Source organism: Halictus rubicundus, chromosome 3 (assembly GCF_050948215.1).
Source record: "Halictus rubicundus isolate RS-2024b chromosome 3, iyHalRubi1_principal, whole genome shotgun sequence".
Lineage (NCBI taxonomy): Eukaryota > Metazoa > Arthropoda > Insecta > Hymenoptera > Halictidae > Halictus > Halictus rubicundus.
Genome location: NC_135151.1, coordinates 4,262,904 through 4,279,485, shown reverse-complemented (window position 1 = coordinate 4,279,485; position 16,582 = coordinate 4,262,904). Strand labels below are relative to the sequence as shown.

Below are 16,582 nucleotides of genomic sequence, written 5' to 3'. Positions count from 1 at the left end.
AATAATAAACAATCGTATTTGAATATCAATCGGTTGTCTTTATTATTAAATAAGTACATATAATCAATAAACATATCGAAATCGCTATTAAAAATATAAATTAAAAATTGTAAAAGCTTCGTAAAAAACGTAAAACAACGAAGTTTCGAACTTGCACACCGAAAAGAAAAACGTAGAAACTTAATTGTAGAAGTGCAAAAAGAATTGTTGTAACTATTTAAAGTATGTAAAACGAGAAGGAAGAAGGAAGAACTACAATGAAACGCAGCCGAAATCGTACAGCACATATAAAAACACGTTTCAAATGGTAAAAAAGTGATTAATGTTAAATTAGTGTGAAATGTTCGTAGAGTAAGGGACCCAATTACTGGACCTATATTAATTACACTTATTTTTAAAGCATAATGAATACTAAAAAAGAAATATATAACATATATATTAACTGATTTGATTTCATATAATTATGCTTTAAAACTAAGTATTATTAATATCGGCACAGTAATTGGCACATCTACAGTAAGTGGGTTCCTTGCCCTTTGGCTAACGGCAAAGAGCTGTAAACCAACTTTTATATTTAGTGTATGATTTCGGTTGTGAGTCACAATACATTTTGGACTTTGCACAGACTCTTCTGGAAACGAACAAACAGTATTTCGTTGCATCAAAGGGAACAACGGTCGTCGAGGAGCAACATTATTCGATCTTCCGAAGTCAAATTGTAATCGGAGAGGGTACGGTTGTCCTCCAAATAAAAACCTCGGATCCAAAGCTTCATCCTATCCGGTTTCCAATTTCGATGCTTTTCTTGTAACAGTTCGGCGAGTCGTTGCTTCACAAATCCAATTGTTTCCGAATAAGGAATTTGCATTCGCAAGCGCGGCCCTTCGAGCCTGCATATCGTCACGACTAATTGACATCTGCAGGCTGGCATTTGAATAATTTTTACACGGGGACATGCATAATACACGATAATAGAACGCAATCAAGTCTCGTTTGGAAACGTTCATATCTTACCGTCCGGGCAAAGCGACATTATTTCACAAAAATTTCTTTGTAAAAATTCGACATTATGAAGTTACGAAGTGTAACTATGGTCTAATTGCCATTTGAACTCCAAGACACGAGCATGCTCCATTGCAAATAGAAACCAATTGAAATGTATAGTTGCTTAAATATTATGATAATATAAGGTCGAACTGATCGATGTTATGAATTTTATCAGGGTTAATGTGCGTGATAAATAAATTTACACTGCTCGTAAGTTGATTTTTACCTTGCGAACAACTTCAGAATGTTTTAATAAAATTACGAAATTTCAGGTGACAGGAAGCGTGTAGTCAGAAATGAAATGATGATGTTCAAAATTATTATAACTTCAGAAAGAACAGCATAGACCAACGAGCTCTTTGACGAATAATTATTAAACAGTGCCGTTTACCAAAAAGTTAAATGGACTTTAATATAGTTCAATTATAAGTTTCAAGGTAGAAGGAAGCTTAAATGAACTGATTTTCATCTACTGCTAGATTTAATTCATTTTAAAGGAACTTTTATATAATAGGATGAATCATAAATAACTTCTGCTCGGATTCTTTAAACTTTCTCTTTTTTAAAAAAAGGAACTGTAGCATTCAGTTAATGTAAGTGCAGCTAAGGAATTAAATGCAATACGATATTTTTAGACATTTCTATCTTCGCTTTATTGGCTTTAATTTAATGGAAAATTTAAGCAATATTCTTGACAGAAAATTTAAACGTTTACGCGTTTGAACGTTTTGTTGTTTATAATTAAAAATCCGACAGGTAATTATTTCTATACAATACCGGAATGTCAGAGTTTCATAAAGTTGCACAACGTTACAACTAGATTGCAAATTTTATCCATATAAAGCCTTTCAAGTTTCTGAAACTGAGCCTAGAAAAATGTTTGAAAAATCTGAATATACCTTATACTCTTTTATTACCTTTATCGGGATACAATAAAACCTCTGCTACAATAAGGACATTTTTGTATCAGTTCTATTTTCTTGAAATTAACCCATAGAATTTTATATTCGCTGTAAAGATCGACAATCTAGTCGTAATGAATTAAGGGAGTAATTACTAAACATGGTTTAGCGAAACCCACCGCTATACAGGGGATCATTAGCATTCGATTGGCATGCTTTTATAGGTGTTACGATTAATAATAAACTAACCGCCTAATAAACTAAGAGCCTGTTACGATTAATAATAAACTAACCGCCTAATAAACTAAGAGCCTGTTACGATTAATAATAAACGAGCCGCATAGAAAATCGTCCTTGCGACTTCGTGGTCGGTATCAAGACTGTGGCGGCGTAGCTTTCGAGAATCCTCCTGATGGTCTCGTTATCGGTGTTACCGGTAACATTCTGGGGTCTCATGCCCCTCACTGCCCGTTCCGCATTAATGGTGCATTCGTTCTTTTGTTGTCTCGTCTCCGTGGAAAATATTTCGTGCGTGAAGTCGAGCAATTCGCCGACTACGCAATCGAGGACCGTGTCTTGCGGTATCTCCCCGCGTCTACTCTCCACGCATTCTTTGATCAGCGTGTTCATCCACGCCCAGTCCTCCCATTCTTCTCTGTACTTCACCTTCTGATTGTCCAATTGCCATATTAAGTGGGCCCGGTACCTGCGCTTACCAAAAATACAGTTACAAAACTAGAAACTCGTGAATGAAACACGACTCTGTCAGAGAAACGAATATTCTACAGTAAAAATCGATGCTGTTTCCCGAGTTAGATTATTTCGATACGAATCGAATTGATTGATTATTGATTCTAATCATTTTCATGGTTGATCGTGTGTACATCGACGAGTGATTTGGAAAAGAATTGTCTGAACTTTGAGAACTGTTGATGATAAAACACGAAGCTTGTTGTAAAATGTTCTCCGAGAACCAGGCCCCCCACCAGGACATTTTTGGAAATGTCTGCGCTGCTTCATTTTCTGGGATGTACAAGGGTCGCTGTATTTCGCATGCACCTGCCGAACACGCGATTCCCTTTCAGGATCGTCGCGTCGGTGAAATAAAGAGAAACGCTTTTAACTAAAAAGTAAGTTGGTCGAAATTACCGGGTGCGAAAGAGTTAATGCCGCATTAAAATATCCTCGTCAAGTGTAAATTGCCGGGATCGTATCCCGGGTGCTAATCAGGATCTGGCTGTGCCCGATGAATATTGCAACGCGCTGCATTCGTCGCGCGGAGTCGATAAAAGTCTTTTCAGAATAGGAGAAACGTCTGTCCCCTCCTTCTCCTCGACCGGCCCCTCGCCTTTCACCTCCCCCTATTTCCTCCAGCCCTGTCCCTGGCGTTTTCTCGCGATTCGTTTAACATTATTGGAAAAAGAAGTTGCGCGCACTCACCCCCACTTCAACGGGTTCTTGTCGAACTTGACGTTTTTAAGGTTTTTCAGGTTGGCCAGCATGGAGTAGCCGAAGGTCTCGATCCGATTGTAGTCGAAGTAGAGGTTCTCCAGATTGGGCAGCATCAGGAACACCTTGTAGTCGATCACCTGGATGTTGTTGAACGAGATGTCCAGTGTCTTCAGGTTCGGCGTGTCCGTGAAGTAGTCTCCGACCACCACCTTCAATTTGATGTTCACCGTACTGTGAAGTCCGGAACTTTATGCCTATACTTATTGTCATGAATTACTTTATAGGAATCTGGAGGAGGCGAAAGTGTTTTGCATCGACCAGATTCCTTCCGGTGGACAGGAAATACGCGAATGCACGAGGATCCTCGCTGATTAATTTTGGAATCGTACACGCAAGAGACGACGGGAAATGAAGACAAAGGGAGAAACTTTTCCTCGCAATCCTGGCACCTCAAATGTCCCTGGAGCGGGGATAGTCGAGCGATGAGGACCGAAGACACTAATCAGACGCGGTGTCCTTGAGTTCCAGAGCTGATAGCCCCGTGGATGATTTTCAGGCATGGGGAGTCACCAGTTTAACCCTACCAAAGAAATCACCTTTCCTCACCTTTGGTAAGGAATTGCGGGAGAACTAGGACTTTAGAACACTACGAACCTTCATGAGGTTCAGAACTATTTGAACTTTAAACCGACAAGAACCCTACGAACCTTCATGGCAATAAGAACTGTGGACTCTGAAACCGAGTGAAATACTCTCAACCTTTTCGAACTTCAACTTTGAGCTTCAACTTCGAATATGAATTTTAAACTTTAACTTTAAGCTTGAACTTTAAGCTTGAACTTCAAGCTTGAACTTTGAGCTTGAACTTTAAACTTGAACTTTGAACATGAATTTTAAGCTTTAACTTTAAGCTTTAACTTTGAACCTGAACTTTGAGCCTGAACTCTGAACTTGAACTTTATACTTGAACTTGAACCTGAAATTTGGACTTGAGCTTTGAAATTGAACTGTGAACTTGTGAACGTGTACTGAACCCTTGAACTATTACGAACGTTAAGTGTGTTTCATGAATAGAAAATACATTAATTACTGTTCTCGAAGGAGAGCGTTAATTTTCCCTGAATCAGCGGCAATGTTGGACAGGAGTACGCTCGAAACATACACCGTTGAAAGATTTTTGATCAATTTTACGGGGTGACGTTTCAATTATGAACGCTTGCGACGACGCAACGCGAGTTAAATAAAATTTTGATGTAGCTTACGTCAGTGTGGATACTGTGACACGAGAACAGTGTATGAATTATTCATTAAATTAAGGAGGAAATTTGAAGCTTCTGAAAGATTTTTTATTAACTAATCATCCCCGATTAATGGGGTTGCACTGTGCATAAAGAAAGCTTAACCAGTTTTTCTTACTTAAATAGAATGTGCTAATCAGCTCAAAGTTTGTTCAAAGTTATGATAAATTCGAAAAATTGGTAAAATATCTTTTTCCTTGTCACCTCCAATTGGTTGCCCCAAAGTAGCAGCTCCTCCAACAATGGCAATCCCCTAAACGTTGTATCATTGATTGTTTTTATGCCAATTCCATGTAGATCCAGCTTCTTCAGTTTTCCAGCGAATCTTACGAACGCGTATCTGCAAATTAACAAGACTTATTACGTGGCATTTCAATTTTTAATTAAACACATCCACATAAGGTAATATTTCAATCCAAGAAAGTTATTCATTTCACAAAAGGAATCAATAAAGTGCAGAGTTGAACGAATACAAATCACAGGAAGGTTTGATTAAAAATCATGATCCGATTTAACAGCAACTTATTATCCATTGTTCATGTTTGCATACTTTATAGTGCAGTATGACAATCGCTTTGTACATTTTTGTGCTCCTTAATAATTACTCATTCGATGATGTAATACCTTGATCAACAAAGCTTATTAATTTCATGAAGGGAATTTATAAAGTGACTATGTTTGACGTTTGAATGAATACGTATAAATCATAGAAAGATTCTCTTAAACATTCAAAGAATGTAATTTATTATTTGTATCATCTCGATTCGTTGTTATAAAATAAAATGCAGAACTCCCTTTGTAATTTCTTTATTTGATACAACAACATCGCGCCGCGTAACAAATCCCCACAATTATTTTGATCACTGATTCGATGAAATAATAATTCAATTAAGCCTTTTCGCGATTATGAAGCGACCACTCTAACAAAGTCGTACGGAACACGGAAAACGTATGGAACAGAACGAAGCTAATAAGAGAATATGCGAACATTTTAGACTCTTCAGTGGCGCGAGAGTTCCATAAAATCCCGAACAAAGTAGATTACGCTTATTTGCTGCAACAATAGCGCAACTCAAACGTCCCGTTTAATTTCTACTAATTTCGTTTCCCGCGCGCCGGGAAATTCGAGAAATATATCGCGTGTCCGCGACTGAACCCTCCGGGGAATTCGCATAAATATTCGCGAGCGTACAATCCAAGACTTCTCGCAGAAAACACTATAAGTAGCACATTTAAAAATTTATTCCCCTAACCAGCAAACGTTCCATGTATCAATGTTAATACTTTAGTATACAATTTTCGTGCGATTCTCTTTTGTGAATAGTTAATAATAACTGTTTTACTCAGCCACCAGCGGAACGATTCAGTTCTTTCCGGAAAATATTCTTTTCAACTAATCTGCACGATGCGAATTTGAAATACTCTCTTCAGCCAGCAAATGACGCAGTCAATTAAGAGCAGGATTAGAAACTACGACATTAACAAAAATACAGTCGTGCTGTTTAACAAAATTAAGTGTGCACATTCAGTAAAGGACTTTCGGGACAATAATATTTGTAGTATTTTAAATAATTCTACAAGGTTTTCTACAAATAAAATTATTTCTTTCCTGATCATCTTCATAATTTTTCATTACCACATCGTGCCAAAAAATAGAAAATTTTGAGATGCATTCTCATATGTTTGAGCATATATTAGGATCAGAAAGAATTAAATTTTGTAAATCAAGATGTCCAGCTAATATATAATTAAATAATTGAGTCAAATCCAAAATAAAATTTTTAATCAACCATTCACTGGAATTTTCAGAGTACTAGTTGTTTTCTGCATGAATCATTTAAAGTAAGGAAGTTTCTTCTGTTTTTTAAGAAATTCGATTTTCGGCACCCTGGCAAATTCTCGATTTTCGAGTAGGTGATTTCAATGGCCGTCGGGTTGATCATCACTCGGCTCAAGATTCCCAAGTGTGTCAGCTCGGTGCATCGTAAGATCCTGGAGGCCGTGGGCCGATCTGCGAAAGTCCTGCAGCTGTTCTTCAACGTCACGACACCTGATAGCAACGATCCGAGAACAATAAATGATAACACGCGATCCATGATTTCGGGCGACGAGACAATAGCCAGCCGCGGACGAGAGTGTTTAATTAACTGAACGCCTCTCGATGTCCTCCGCTCGATGAGCAACCGAATCGCGTGGGCGGCCGCATCCTTCGTTCCGCGTTGCGATTTCCGTTAACGATAAGGGAATTAGTTCGCGCTGCGAAATTAAAAGAAGCCGACGATGTGCACATCGTCGTTTCTTCCTTTTTTTATCCGCCATGATTTCTATTAAACCCTTCCCATATTATACGTAGACCGTGGATCTTCATGCAATTTCTCATTTCCGTGTGTTATTTACCGAATAAAAGCCAAATAAAAAGTTCCTTCGTCCATCAATAATGTAAGCAATGTAGTTTATGACTCTCCTTTGATAAAAACTTCTTCCATCCTTTAACAAACCATCCGTAAATAATCATTAGGCTGCAGATATTTGTGCAAAATATTCCTTCTGTTAGTATTCCTTAATAATAATCTGTTAATATTTCTTCTTAATAAGTTGAAAATAATGCGTGTGACAAATACATGCAGCCTTGATCGCAGGGGCGTGGCTTCGAGCTCACAGAAGCTCATTAGTGTATGGAAATCAAATTTGTTCTCAATGAGGCGAATAATATTACCCGCAGTTTGCATTTTTTCTTCTCTGCTGTGAAATTATTAGGAACAAAACAGTTCTAATCATTATAGTCGTGAAAAGAATAAAATGGTTAGTGGTTAATTAGCTAGGGGATGAATGAAGAGGGTTGGGGATGATTTGAGGATGATTGAAGACCAGAGATGTCCAACGGTGTGGTAAAAACAACGTTTATTGTCGTACATATATACACGAATACACAACTCAGGTGGTTAACATCGATAAACGATACATTTACATGCTCCATCGAAGAACTTTTGCGGAACTCGATGATCCGGCGTGAAACCAATTGGCTCTGGATCACATTCGTGCCTAGTAAACTGTTCGGGACAGTGAACGAAACTAAAACGAAATAATCTTATTGGTTTTAGTATATTTCTATGGCGGAGGCCGAAAGAAAGTTTAATATTACGGGTTCAAAGACTGTTTTGATCTACAACCCTCTTCTACCGCGTTGTAATTCAACGGAGGTGATTAATGGAATTTTAGTTGAGAATGATTTAGAACGAAGGCTCATCTTTTTTAATAATTTGTTTTTACGAAATTGTGCTTCCTGCTGTGTTAAATGCTGTTGCAAAATTATGTTTGATGTATCTATAGGGTGCTCCGGGTTTATCAATGATTTGTCATTGTACTTCGTGTTGGAACGTTCAATAAGAAAGAACTATGGCAGGAAGAAGCTGTAGATTAAGATGTTTTTGCACGGTGAGTTTAACACGTTCTTTTGCTCGCTCGATTAATTAGAAACTTTCTTTTGACCGCCACTTTACACACGCCTCAACATATGCACATTCAACACGTTCATAATCTATACAACAACTTAACAACAATGTGATGTTTTTTTACTGAATTATTGAATGAATTGTTCGTTTTCCTTTCAATATTGAATGCGATACACACGTTGTCTGCCAAAGCAATCACCAAAGACACAACGTTCCTTTGGATTTAATGAAATTTTACTTACACGGATCCAATACGATACAAATTAATGTTAAAAAATGAATAAAAAATTGCGCCACCAACACATACGACGTGGCAATCAACGTACTAATGATCACGCGTAATTAAACTAGAAATTCCGGCTTTAAAACTTCGCTCTAACTAGCTGTAACGCTATTACACGACAACTTTATTAAAAAATCAATAAAACTCATTTGAATATAAATCGCATCTGTGCGTACGGACAAATTTGTAAATTAACGCCATGATTTCCTGACAAACCGAGTCGCGGCCAGGACAATCGCCGGAATCGCGTATCAAACTTCTCATTAACACTAGGTTTACGGGACCCGTCATAATGACGGGTCCTAATATTTGTAATTTACAATTATTGACATTGTAAAGATATGTTCATGAGGAATTATTCAACAAATTTATTTTTTTGGGTATATATTACTTTAAAAAATAGCTAAAAATTTGGATAGACACGTTCTTATTATTTTTGTAAAGTAATGTAAGATAGCCACTGTTAGTGCACCGTAAAACCAGTGTTAATAATCCGTAAAACCAGTGTTATGAAAATAACTTGTAGCATTCAACGTTTACCGAACTATCAAAGCAAGTTCGAATTTGCTGGGAAAAATGACATGCAGAGGGTGATTAAATTATTAGAGATACGTTCGCATAAGTCGACGAGTTTGCATCGAAACAATCAACTTTTATCTGAAAGTCTAGCTACGCTTTTTTGCGATCTACCCAGAAATTCACTAATCGAGACGTGTATCATGGTATGGGATTAGATATATCGGTGAGACTATGCCAACCATTTTGTTTTTAATTATTTCTCCATGAAACCTGTATCGCAATATTCGTGGAATTTTCCCGATTAAAACGATACCAAACACGATACAATCAGGATCATATTTACTCGTTTGATCCAGGACATAGTAGAACCTCGATTATCCGAACTCTGATCGGCGGGACACGAGCGAGTTCAAAAACGTGAATTGCACAAGCAAATATGCTTCGAATCATGGCATGTTGGTGCTCATTTTAATCAGAAAAATGCCGCGAACATGCTGGTAGAAGCATCGCAAAGCAATAATTAAAAACAAAAATGTCATGTTCCGCATTTCAGCAATCGAATTGTTCGGCTTTTCGAGTAGAGTAGCGTGGATAAATTTATTCACGAATACTGTGCGCACCTCTTTCATTTCACACATGTCCATTACAGTGCATTTCTCCTACCATGACGCTAACAATTTAATCACCCGCAGTAATGTCTTACTGTTGGCGATTAACATCGATCACCGGTGAATCACAGTGGCAGCGAACGCGTGTTGTGGCAGTGGAAACGAGTGTCTGCCTGGACTCTCCAATATCCGAACCGAGTTTATAAAAATACAAACGCGCTGAAACGTCCGCCGCCCGATTACAGCGTTGAAAAATGGGTGCGGAGGGGGGTAATTGAAACTGAACAGATAACACGTTTTTTATTACACCGGCGATTCATTAGCGTTTCCGGGTGTGTACGTTAATTATACTCTACCGGCTTGTCGTATACAGCTACAGTTTATTGTCATAAAAACCGTTCGTTTTATTTACACCATATAGAATGATATACCATCGACGAGTATTTTTTTTTTCCCCCGATATCACACCGCGATTCAAACACGAAGCAACACCAACGAGGATGTCCGAGAATGTCCGAGGATGTCTCTGTTCCACTCGAAAAACGCGAAAAAACATCGCGGATTGCTATCTAGAAACGCGACAACTCAAAAATCCGGTGACACTGTGTCGTGGGTGGTGTGAACTTATGGTGTACCGGAAGCTTGGGACGCAATCGATCGTTTTTATGTGCTCTCTCTCTCTCTCTCTCTCTCTCTCTCTCTCGCTCTCTCGCTCTCGCTTTCACTCTCTCTCCTACCCCACTACGATATAATTTGTACTTTTCGCATTGATTCGGCGCGTGCGAAATCATCAATTTCTCGCAAAAATCGAAAATCTCCGATCGTAGCGCCGTTGATTGTTCTACGTATTACCCCCGGCAAAAATTGTTCGATCAATCATATTATCGATGTAAATGGATTTCCATTAACGATTAGAGAAGACACTGATTTAGCACGTTGAACAGTCGCAAAAATTCTGTAAAATCAAAGTAATTTATTGAATGAAACCAGAATCGAAAAGTTGAAGAATCACTCGAAGAATACTACTCTGCCACCCTTCTGGCATTTTGCAAATCGTAATCGAATTTGCTACATTCAATACAGCAATATAAAAATTCGTTTACAAACGTAGACAAATAATTCCGTTTGTCATTTTTGGTACGCGTGGCAGTGTGAGACGTGGTAGTGTAACGTGGTAAGTGTTAAGGGCGGTTTAATCATCCCCTAGCATTTGAAACACTTTCACGGCAATGTCTATTGTCATCTTTATTGTTAGAAATACTGAAAGGTGTTCTATCGCTATGTTATGATTTTTAAACTTTCAATGTTCTCACGGGGGTAGACAGTTTTTTATTTTATATTTGGTATAAAGCAAAACAACTCATCATTTTGTTATTATTCTTCCAACATATTATTTTTTAGACCATGTTTGTCTAATATATATATACGCGACATTATTAGTCATACTTAATTCCAAATAATTCGTTCAACAATCATATTCACGAGTTCGATTGTGTAGTCTCTACCAGGGGTAGTATTATGTAGCCATAGGTTATGGACAGATTTAGGTGAACGTAGAATAAATCAGAGTTAATTCGAGATTTTATGAATCGTAGTATTGCAATAGTAGTTGTTCAGTTTCTGTAAACTTTATTTTACATTGCGGCCAATTTTGAACCTTGTTTATTTAATATCTTCATTGTGTTTGAAAGTAACCGAGCTCAGGCTAATTATATCTGCCGACGAACTTTTTAAACGTTTTTTTCGTAATTCTTCTTTTAACTTCTTTCTTTTAACACTCTTACCAATTTTTTAATGCGATTAATGTTTCCAATTTGTAAATGTATGAAAATAATAGAATATTCTGCAAAGAGTACATTTATAAAGTAGAGTACAGCGTACTTACTATATAATTGTCTATTGTTTGAAAATAATTCAGTCCAAATTTGTCCAACAATTTCCAATGGGAGAGAAATTCCAATTAATATAACTAGACTGTAAGTCTTGATCCAAAATGAAAATTGTCATTCAGCCATTTTAATGAAGTGGAAGTAATGCTTTTAATTAAGTAGTATATTCTCAAATTCCCTTAATCTTCCTCACTGTGTCAAATTTCATCGTCTCGTGTTTGTCATAAATATATAAAACCGGCAGTCCAATTATAACCACGACGAAAATCCAACGATTTCCAATGAAAGAGTCTTCACAATTTTCTTTTGGTTTTCGAAAATGAACCACTACTAATCCAATTACAAAACTTCTTTATTTTTCATTATCTTTTACGGGACTTTCACGAACCTATTCGTGGCATTTTCCTGAGTGAAATGACACGGCGCGGTCACAAGAAGATAGTAGCCCTACACGATCTATGTCACAGCATGGAGCCCCGGTGATTGGGCTTAGATCAAGACTCCACGAAACTCTCAACAGTAGGTCTTTGATCTTGAAAAGATTGTGAAAAATTGTCTGCGAGTACGGTGTCAAGAACAATGAAAAGATTAACGTCTCTACAAAAAGTACCTTCAAAAATGTGTTTAAAAAAATTAATAAACGAAGCAGCGAGTAGCTCTAAACATGATCAATTATACAGTTAAAAGAATGTTCCGCTGTCCGAGGGCTAAGAAATAGAACAATTTCCAATGAAAAACTTCCGAATAATTAAAAAAAAAAAAGGAGCAGAAAACAAATGATGCGCAAAACGATTTAGTTTGATCGATGCTGGCGGGCCTGGGTTGTCGTCAGCAGTTTCGCGCGCGCCGAGTCAACACGGCCGGAGACAATCGGCTTTATGAGCTACAGACGACGATCACTATGAAAGCGAGCATTAATCCTACGTAATTCAATCGGCGATCCTGGGAGGACGTGACGCTGTTCTGACCGTTTAATTGGGTCGGCGGGTAATGCGCGGGTACCGGCTGGGACGCGGGCGCCGGGTACGGCGAGTCTTTCGACTTTTTCGCGCTCGGGTCCGTCAAAGCGTTCGAATTGTTCCTCCTCAGCATCGGTGTCGAGTGACCCATATTACCGCTGCTTTTCGACGGCGTGCTCTCCCGGCCGAACGAGTGCAATTTAACCTTTCTGTCGGTCTGTTTCTTTGACCCGTACTTCTCGATGTACTCCGTGTGCCGGATCGGCGCTAAAGTGGTCCTCGGTACGTGCAGCTCTGGCATAACAGAAAACGTTAGTGGACACCCGCTAGAGAACGGCCGAGGATTCAGCTCGATGGACAACTGGCGCAAGTGTCCCTTTCCAGATCCCCTAAAAATCGTTTAAGCACCGGAAACGGAGCAACAGATCCGTATTTATATAGATCAGCAAGGAGCAATCGCATTTCACGGCGCGCCGAACGTCAAAGTTCAAATTGTTGATGAAAACAAAATCCATATTTATATAGATCAGTCTAGTAAGGAAAATTCAGGACCCGTGAAAATGGCGAGTTTCAAATTGTTTCTTTAGCACGTTCCCCGCCTATTCGCATCGTCAAAGTAATTTGTTAAACGCGACACTCCTTCGCGAAATGTTAACAACCTCGGTATGGACTTTTTTACTAATTTATGTGAGCGGTATTAACTTAATATAGTTTTCGCAAGCACGTGTAGCAATGTAATTCGGCACCGGAAGCGCGGATTAATAGAATACGAGTTGGCGCTCTAAATACACTTCGCGAAAACACGGGTGAAACACTTTTTAGAAGAATTTCCGGAAAACGAAATTAACGCGCGGAATTTCGGGAGCCCGGCGTTGTCACAACGGTTATATTAATACCTTGATAATCAAATTCGTTTGAAGTCGAGGCTCGGAGTTAAGAGAAAACGCGCACCTACAAAGTTGTGTAATGGACGTATGTGTGTACACGTTTAATGTTAAACAAATTTGGAAATTTCCATAACAATCGAATTCAAAAGTATATGAGCACGAGCGCGTCATTCAATCTATAGAGGAAATGGAATCAAATGTTATTGCACTTCGTTGCATTGCGAGTGAAGATATCATATTGCATAAACACGAATACCATTAAATCTTACCGAGATACGTTTGTACATACATTACAAGTCCATTACTTTGACAATTTTACTCACCCGGGTCTCGCCGCCGATTTTTTGAAAATCCATTTTATACCGTCCATTAGTATACTGGATTTGAAACGGTGAGCTGAATTCGATGGCGAGAAATAGGGGCTTTTATTTATTTAGAACAAAATTTTAGAACATTGTTTGCATCGAAATGATTGAAAACTGAAATGATTATACAATCTCTACTCGATATATGTCCCAAATATCTCGCCGGTAAAAGTCCCAGAACTATCCCCACTGTATAACCCGTGATGGGCCCTAAAGCTCGAGTGGCCTCGGTCGCCGAGGCGTGTAAACATAATACAGGTATCAATGAATAGTATCTTCTAACCGATATATGTCCCTGGGTAGACCCGGGTTGTGGTCATATGCCGAGTAAACACTGTATAACTTCTGTTCAACTCATCTTGCAGTGAATTCAGCCCATCGTTTGGAGTTTGATAATCGCAAGCGATTCTGCACCATTACCAAAACATTCCACCCCCCACCCCCAACCCCAGTACCCACGAAGGTGTTTCTATCCCATTGAGCACACAGAACGCAGAAGACAATCAAACAGTCGTTACCTTGAAGGCTAATCGTGCCCCCAGCTTTTCCGAGCAGATTCTCCGCCGAGCAGGTGTAACTACCAAAATCATGCCCGCTCAGTCGCTTGACGGTCAGCTGCAATTTATACGCATAATCATTCACCGACACCTCCGACAGATCGTGTTTCTCGTCCGACGATAACTTTAAACCTGGAACATCCGCGTCGTCGTTACATTAGCAACAGATCCTCTACGTACATACTAGATACTCTATAGTAATCACGTTGTGCACAGTGGTCCACGTTTTAACCATTCGACTGTTCCATTTAACCGGAACAACAAATCAGACGATAAAAATTTACTTTGTATATACAAAGATTTTGTATACGCGTAGCCATTTGTGCCCAAATTAATTTTGTTCGTGCTGCTTCTGTGTAACACTATGAAACTTCGCTAGACTCTTAAATTATTCGAAACAATTGTACAGGAATTTTCAGAAAAAAAATTAATTTTTAATTGAAGACAGCAATGTTTCTCGAATTTTTCTCTGTTCGACTTAGAGACAGGTTTATACTGAGGGTATGCTCATAGGTTAGAGTACATTCGATATTCTGAGAGTAGTATGAACACAGAAAGGTGAAACATCTTTAAGTGTCGGTCGGAACCCCTCTTTTGAAGGGCAGCGCAAAAGCCACTACAACTCCTTCATGTATAGTTTTTTTGTTTCGACTAAGAAATATATATTTGGATATTGTAATAGTGTACTAAAATAGCCAAAGAATTTCAAAAAGACCGATTCAACCCCCATCGGTTACAATAAATTCCCGAAAATTCCTTTCTCTTTTACATCAATCAATACTCCTTTATAAAAATGCCAAATTTTTGTTTACTTAAACATCCCCACGGAGAGATCTGTACAATTTCAATGACTGGGAGACCAAATACACAGCGTGTTCAATTGAAAACTTTCCAGCCGAAACGATACGTGCTAGTACAACTGGGAAACATCAATGATTTGCGTAAAAAAATTTTACACAGTAATATGCCTCGCTCTATTTCTCTTTAAATATCTCCGAAAAGTATCCTACGAAAATGGCTGGTATTTTTACGTACAATAAGATCCCATAATAAAAAATATATGTTTCCATTTGAAAAAGCAAAGTTGACCTTCAAATGTCCTTCAACGACGTGTTTTACACTTTTTAAATATCTTTTATACTTTTCGAGATATTCGGCTGGAAAGTGTTCAATTGAACAGCCTGTATAAAATCGGTTAGCTGATCGATGGTGTTCACCGTGAAACATTGAAAACAACGGCTTCTATTGATCGCGAACCGCTAAATCCTGATCCGGGACCACTGTGTCTGCGAAGACAGTCGACTCGTGGGATGGGGAAAGGGGTATGGGGGTGTCTGGGACACAGCGATTACACCGGAAAGCGTGGTGCGACATTGAGAAACAGCACTCCCCGAACGCCACTCGATATTGTGCCAGCGATCCTTACCGTCCTTGTACCAAATATTCAGAGCTTTCGGCGAGGACTCGACGTCGCAATGAAGAACGACGTCGCTGTTAGCAGGTGCCAGGACTAATTGGTTGGAGACTTTAATCAGCGGTTTAACTGCGAACCGAGAAAACTATAATTAATCATGTAAGTTTCCTCGGAGAGGCAGCGCCGCGCTGCAGGGGTACTCCCACGCCTACGCTAACCCATCGGGGGCCACTTACAACGAACGTTCACGTAATATCGTTTGCTGACCGACGGCGGCACCCTGTTCGACGCGATGCAAAGGTACGAGCCCATTTCCTGCCGTAGAATGCCCGTCAGGTGAAGCTGCTCCCCCTCGTACGATTTTACTGCGTGAAATATGCGTTTTGTTAGGTTGCTTCGATTGCTGTTCAGGTTTTGCGGAAATACTGTTTGCGGGCCTCCGTTGCTGCAGATTTGTGGGCTCTGAAATTCCACTCTAGGAAGCTACAAACTATCATCGAAGGTAGCTGGTCCCACAAGCCAAAATTAAAATTCTCGGAAGAAGGGTTAATTTGTAGTTATCTCTTGTATAATTTGCTTCCACTGCTCTTTAAGTTGTGGGGGTATTTTGTGGGGTTTCTTAAATTTCTACTACTTCATGTGCTCCGAAATTCTAGTATAGGGAGCCTCAAACTAGCTTCTGTGGATACATAGGCTAGTCTTTTGAAGCTCTACAAGTCAAAGTTAAAATTTACAGAGGAGGGATTAATTTGTAGTAATCTCTTTTATAATTTGCTTCCACTGCTCTTTAAGTTGTGGGAGGATTTTGTGGAGTTTCTTAAATTGCTACTGCTTCATGTGCTTCGAAATTCTACTATAGGGAGCCTCAAATCATCTTCTGTGGATCTCTAAGCTGGCCTTGAGCGGTGCCACAAGCCAAAATTAAAATTCTCGGAAGAAGGGTTAATTTG

The 16,582-nt window shown here is 38.9% G+C and overlaps 2 protein-coding genes across 2 annotated transcripts in view; both read right to left on the bottom strand.

Moving 5' to 3' along the window:
* Positions 1-1,675: 1,675 nt before the first annotated feature.
* On the bottom strand, positions 1,676-6,843 carry LOC143352440 (uncharacterized). Its single transcript, XM_076784925.1, has 4 exons — positions 6,587-6,843; positions 4,904-5,039; positions 3,390-3,610; positions 1,676-2,655 (listed from the first exon to the last, which is right to left on the bottom strand). Exons 1-4 carry the CDS (start codon positions 6,793-6,795, stop codon positions 2,271-2,273), a joined length of 951 nt encoding a protein of 316 aa, XP_076641040.1. The 5' UTR covers positions 6,796-6,843; the 3' UTR covers positions 1,676-2,270.
* A 5,366-nt stretch (positions 6,844-12,209) lies between these two features.
* Positions 12,210-16,582, bottom strand: part of LOC143352437 (lachesin) — a 90,529-nt gene continuing 86,156 nt past the window's right edge. Inside the window, exons 6-9 of the mRNA XM_076784921.1 lie at positions 15,869-15,997; positions 15,645-15,761; positions 14,180-14,350; positions 12,210-12,703 (exon numbers count right to left, since the gene is read on the bottom strand). Of these exons, the coding sequence (XP_076641036.1) occupies positions 12,327-12,703; positions 14,180-14,350; positions 15,645-15,761; positions 15,869-15,997 (794 nt within the window). The 3' untranslated portion in view covers positions 12,210-12,326. The remainder of the gene's footprint in view (positions 12,704-14,179; positions 14,351-15,644; positions 15,762-15,868; positions 15,998-16,582) is intronic.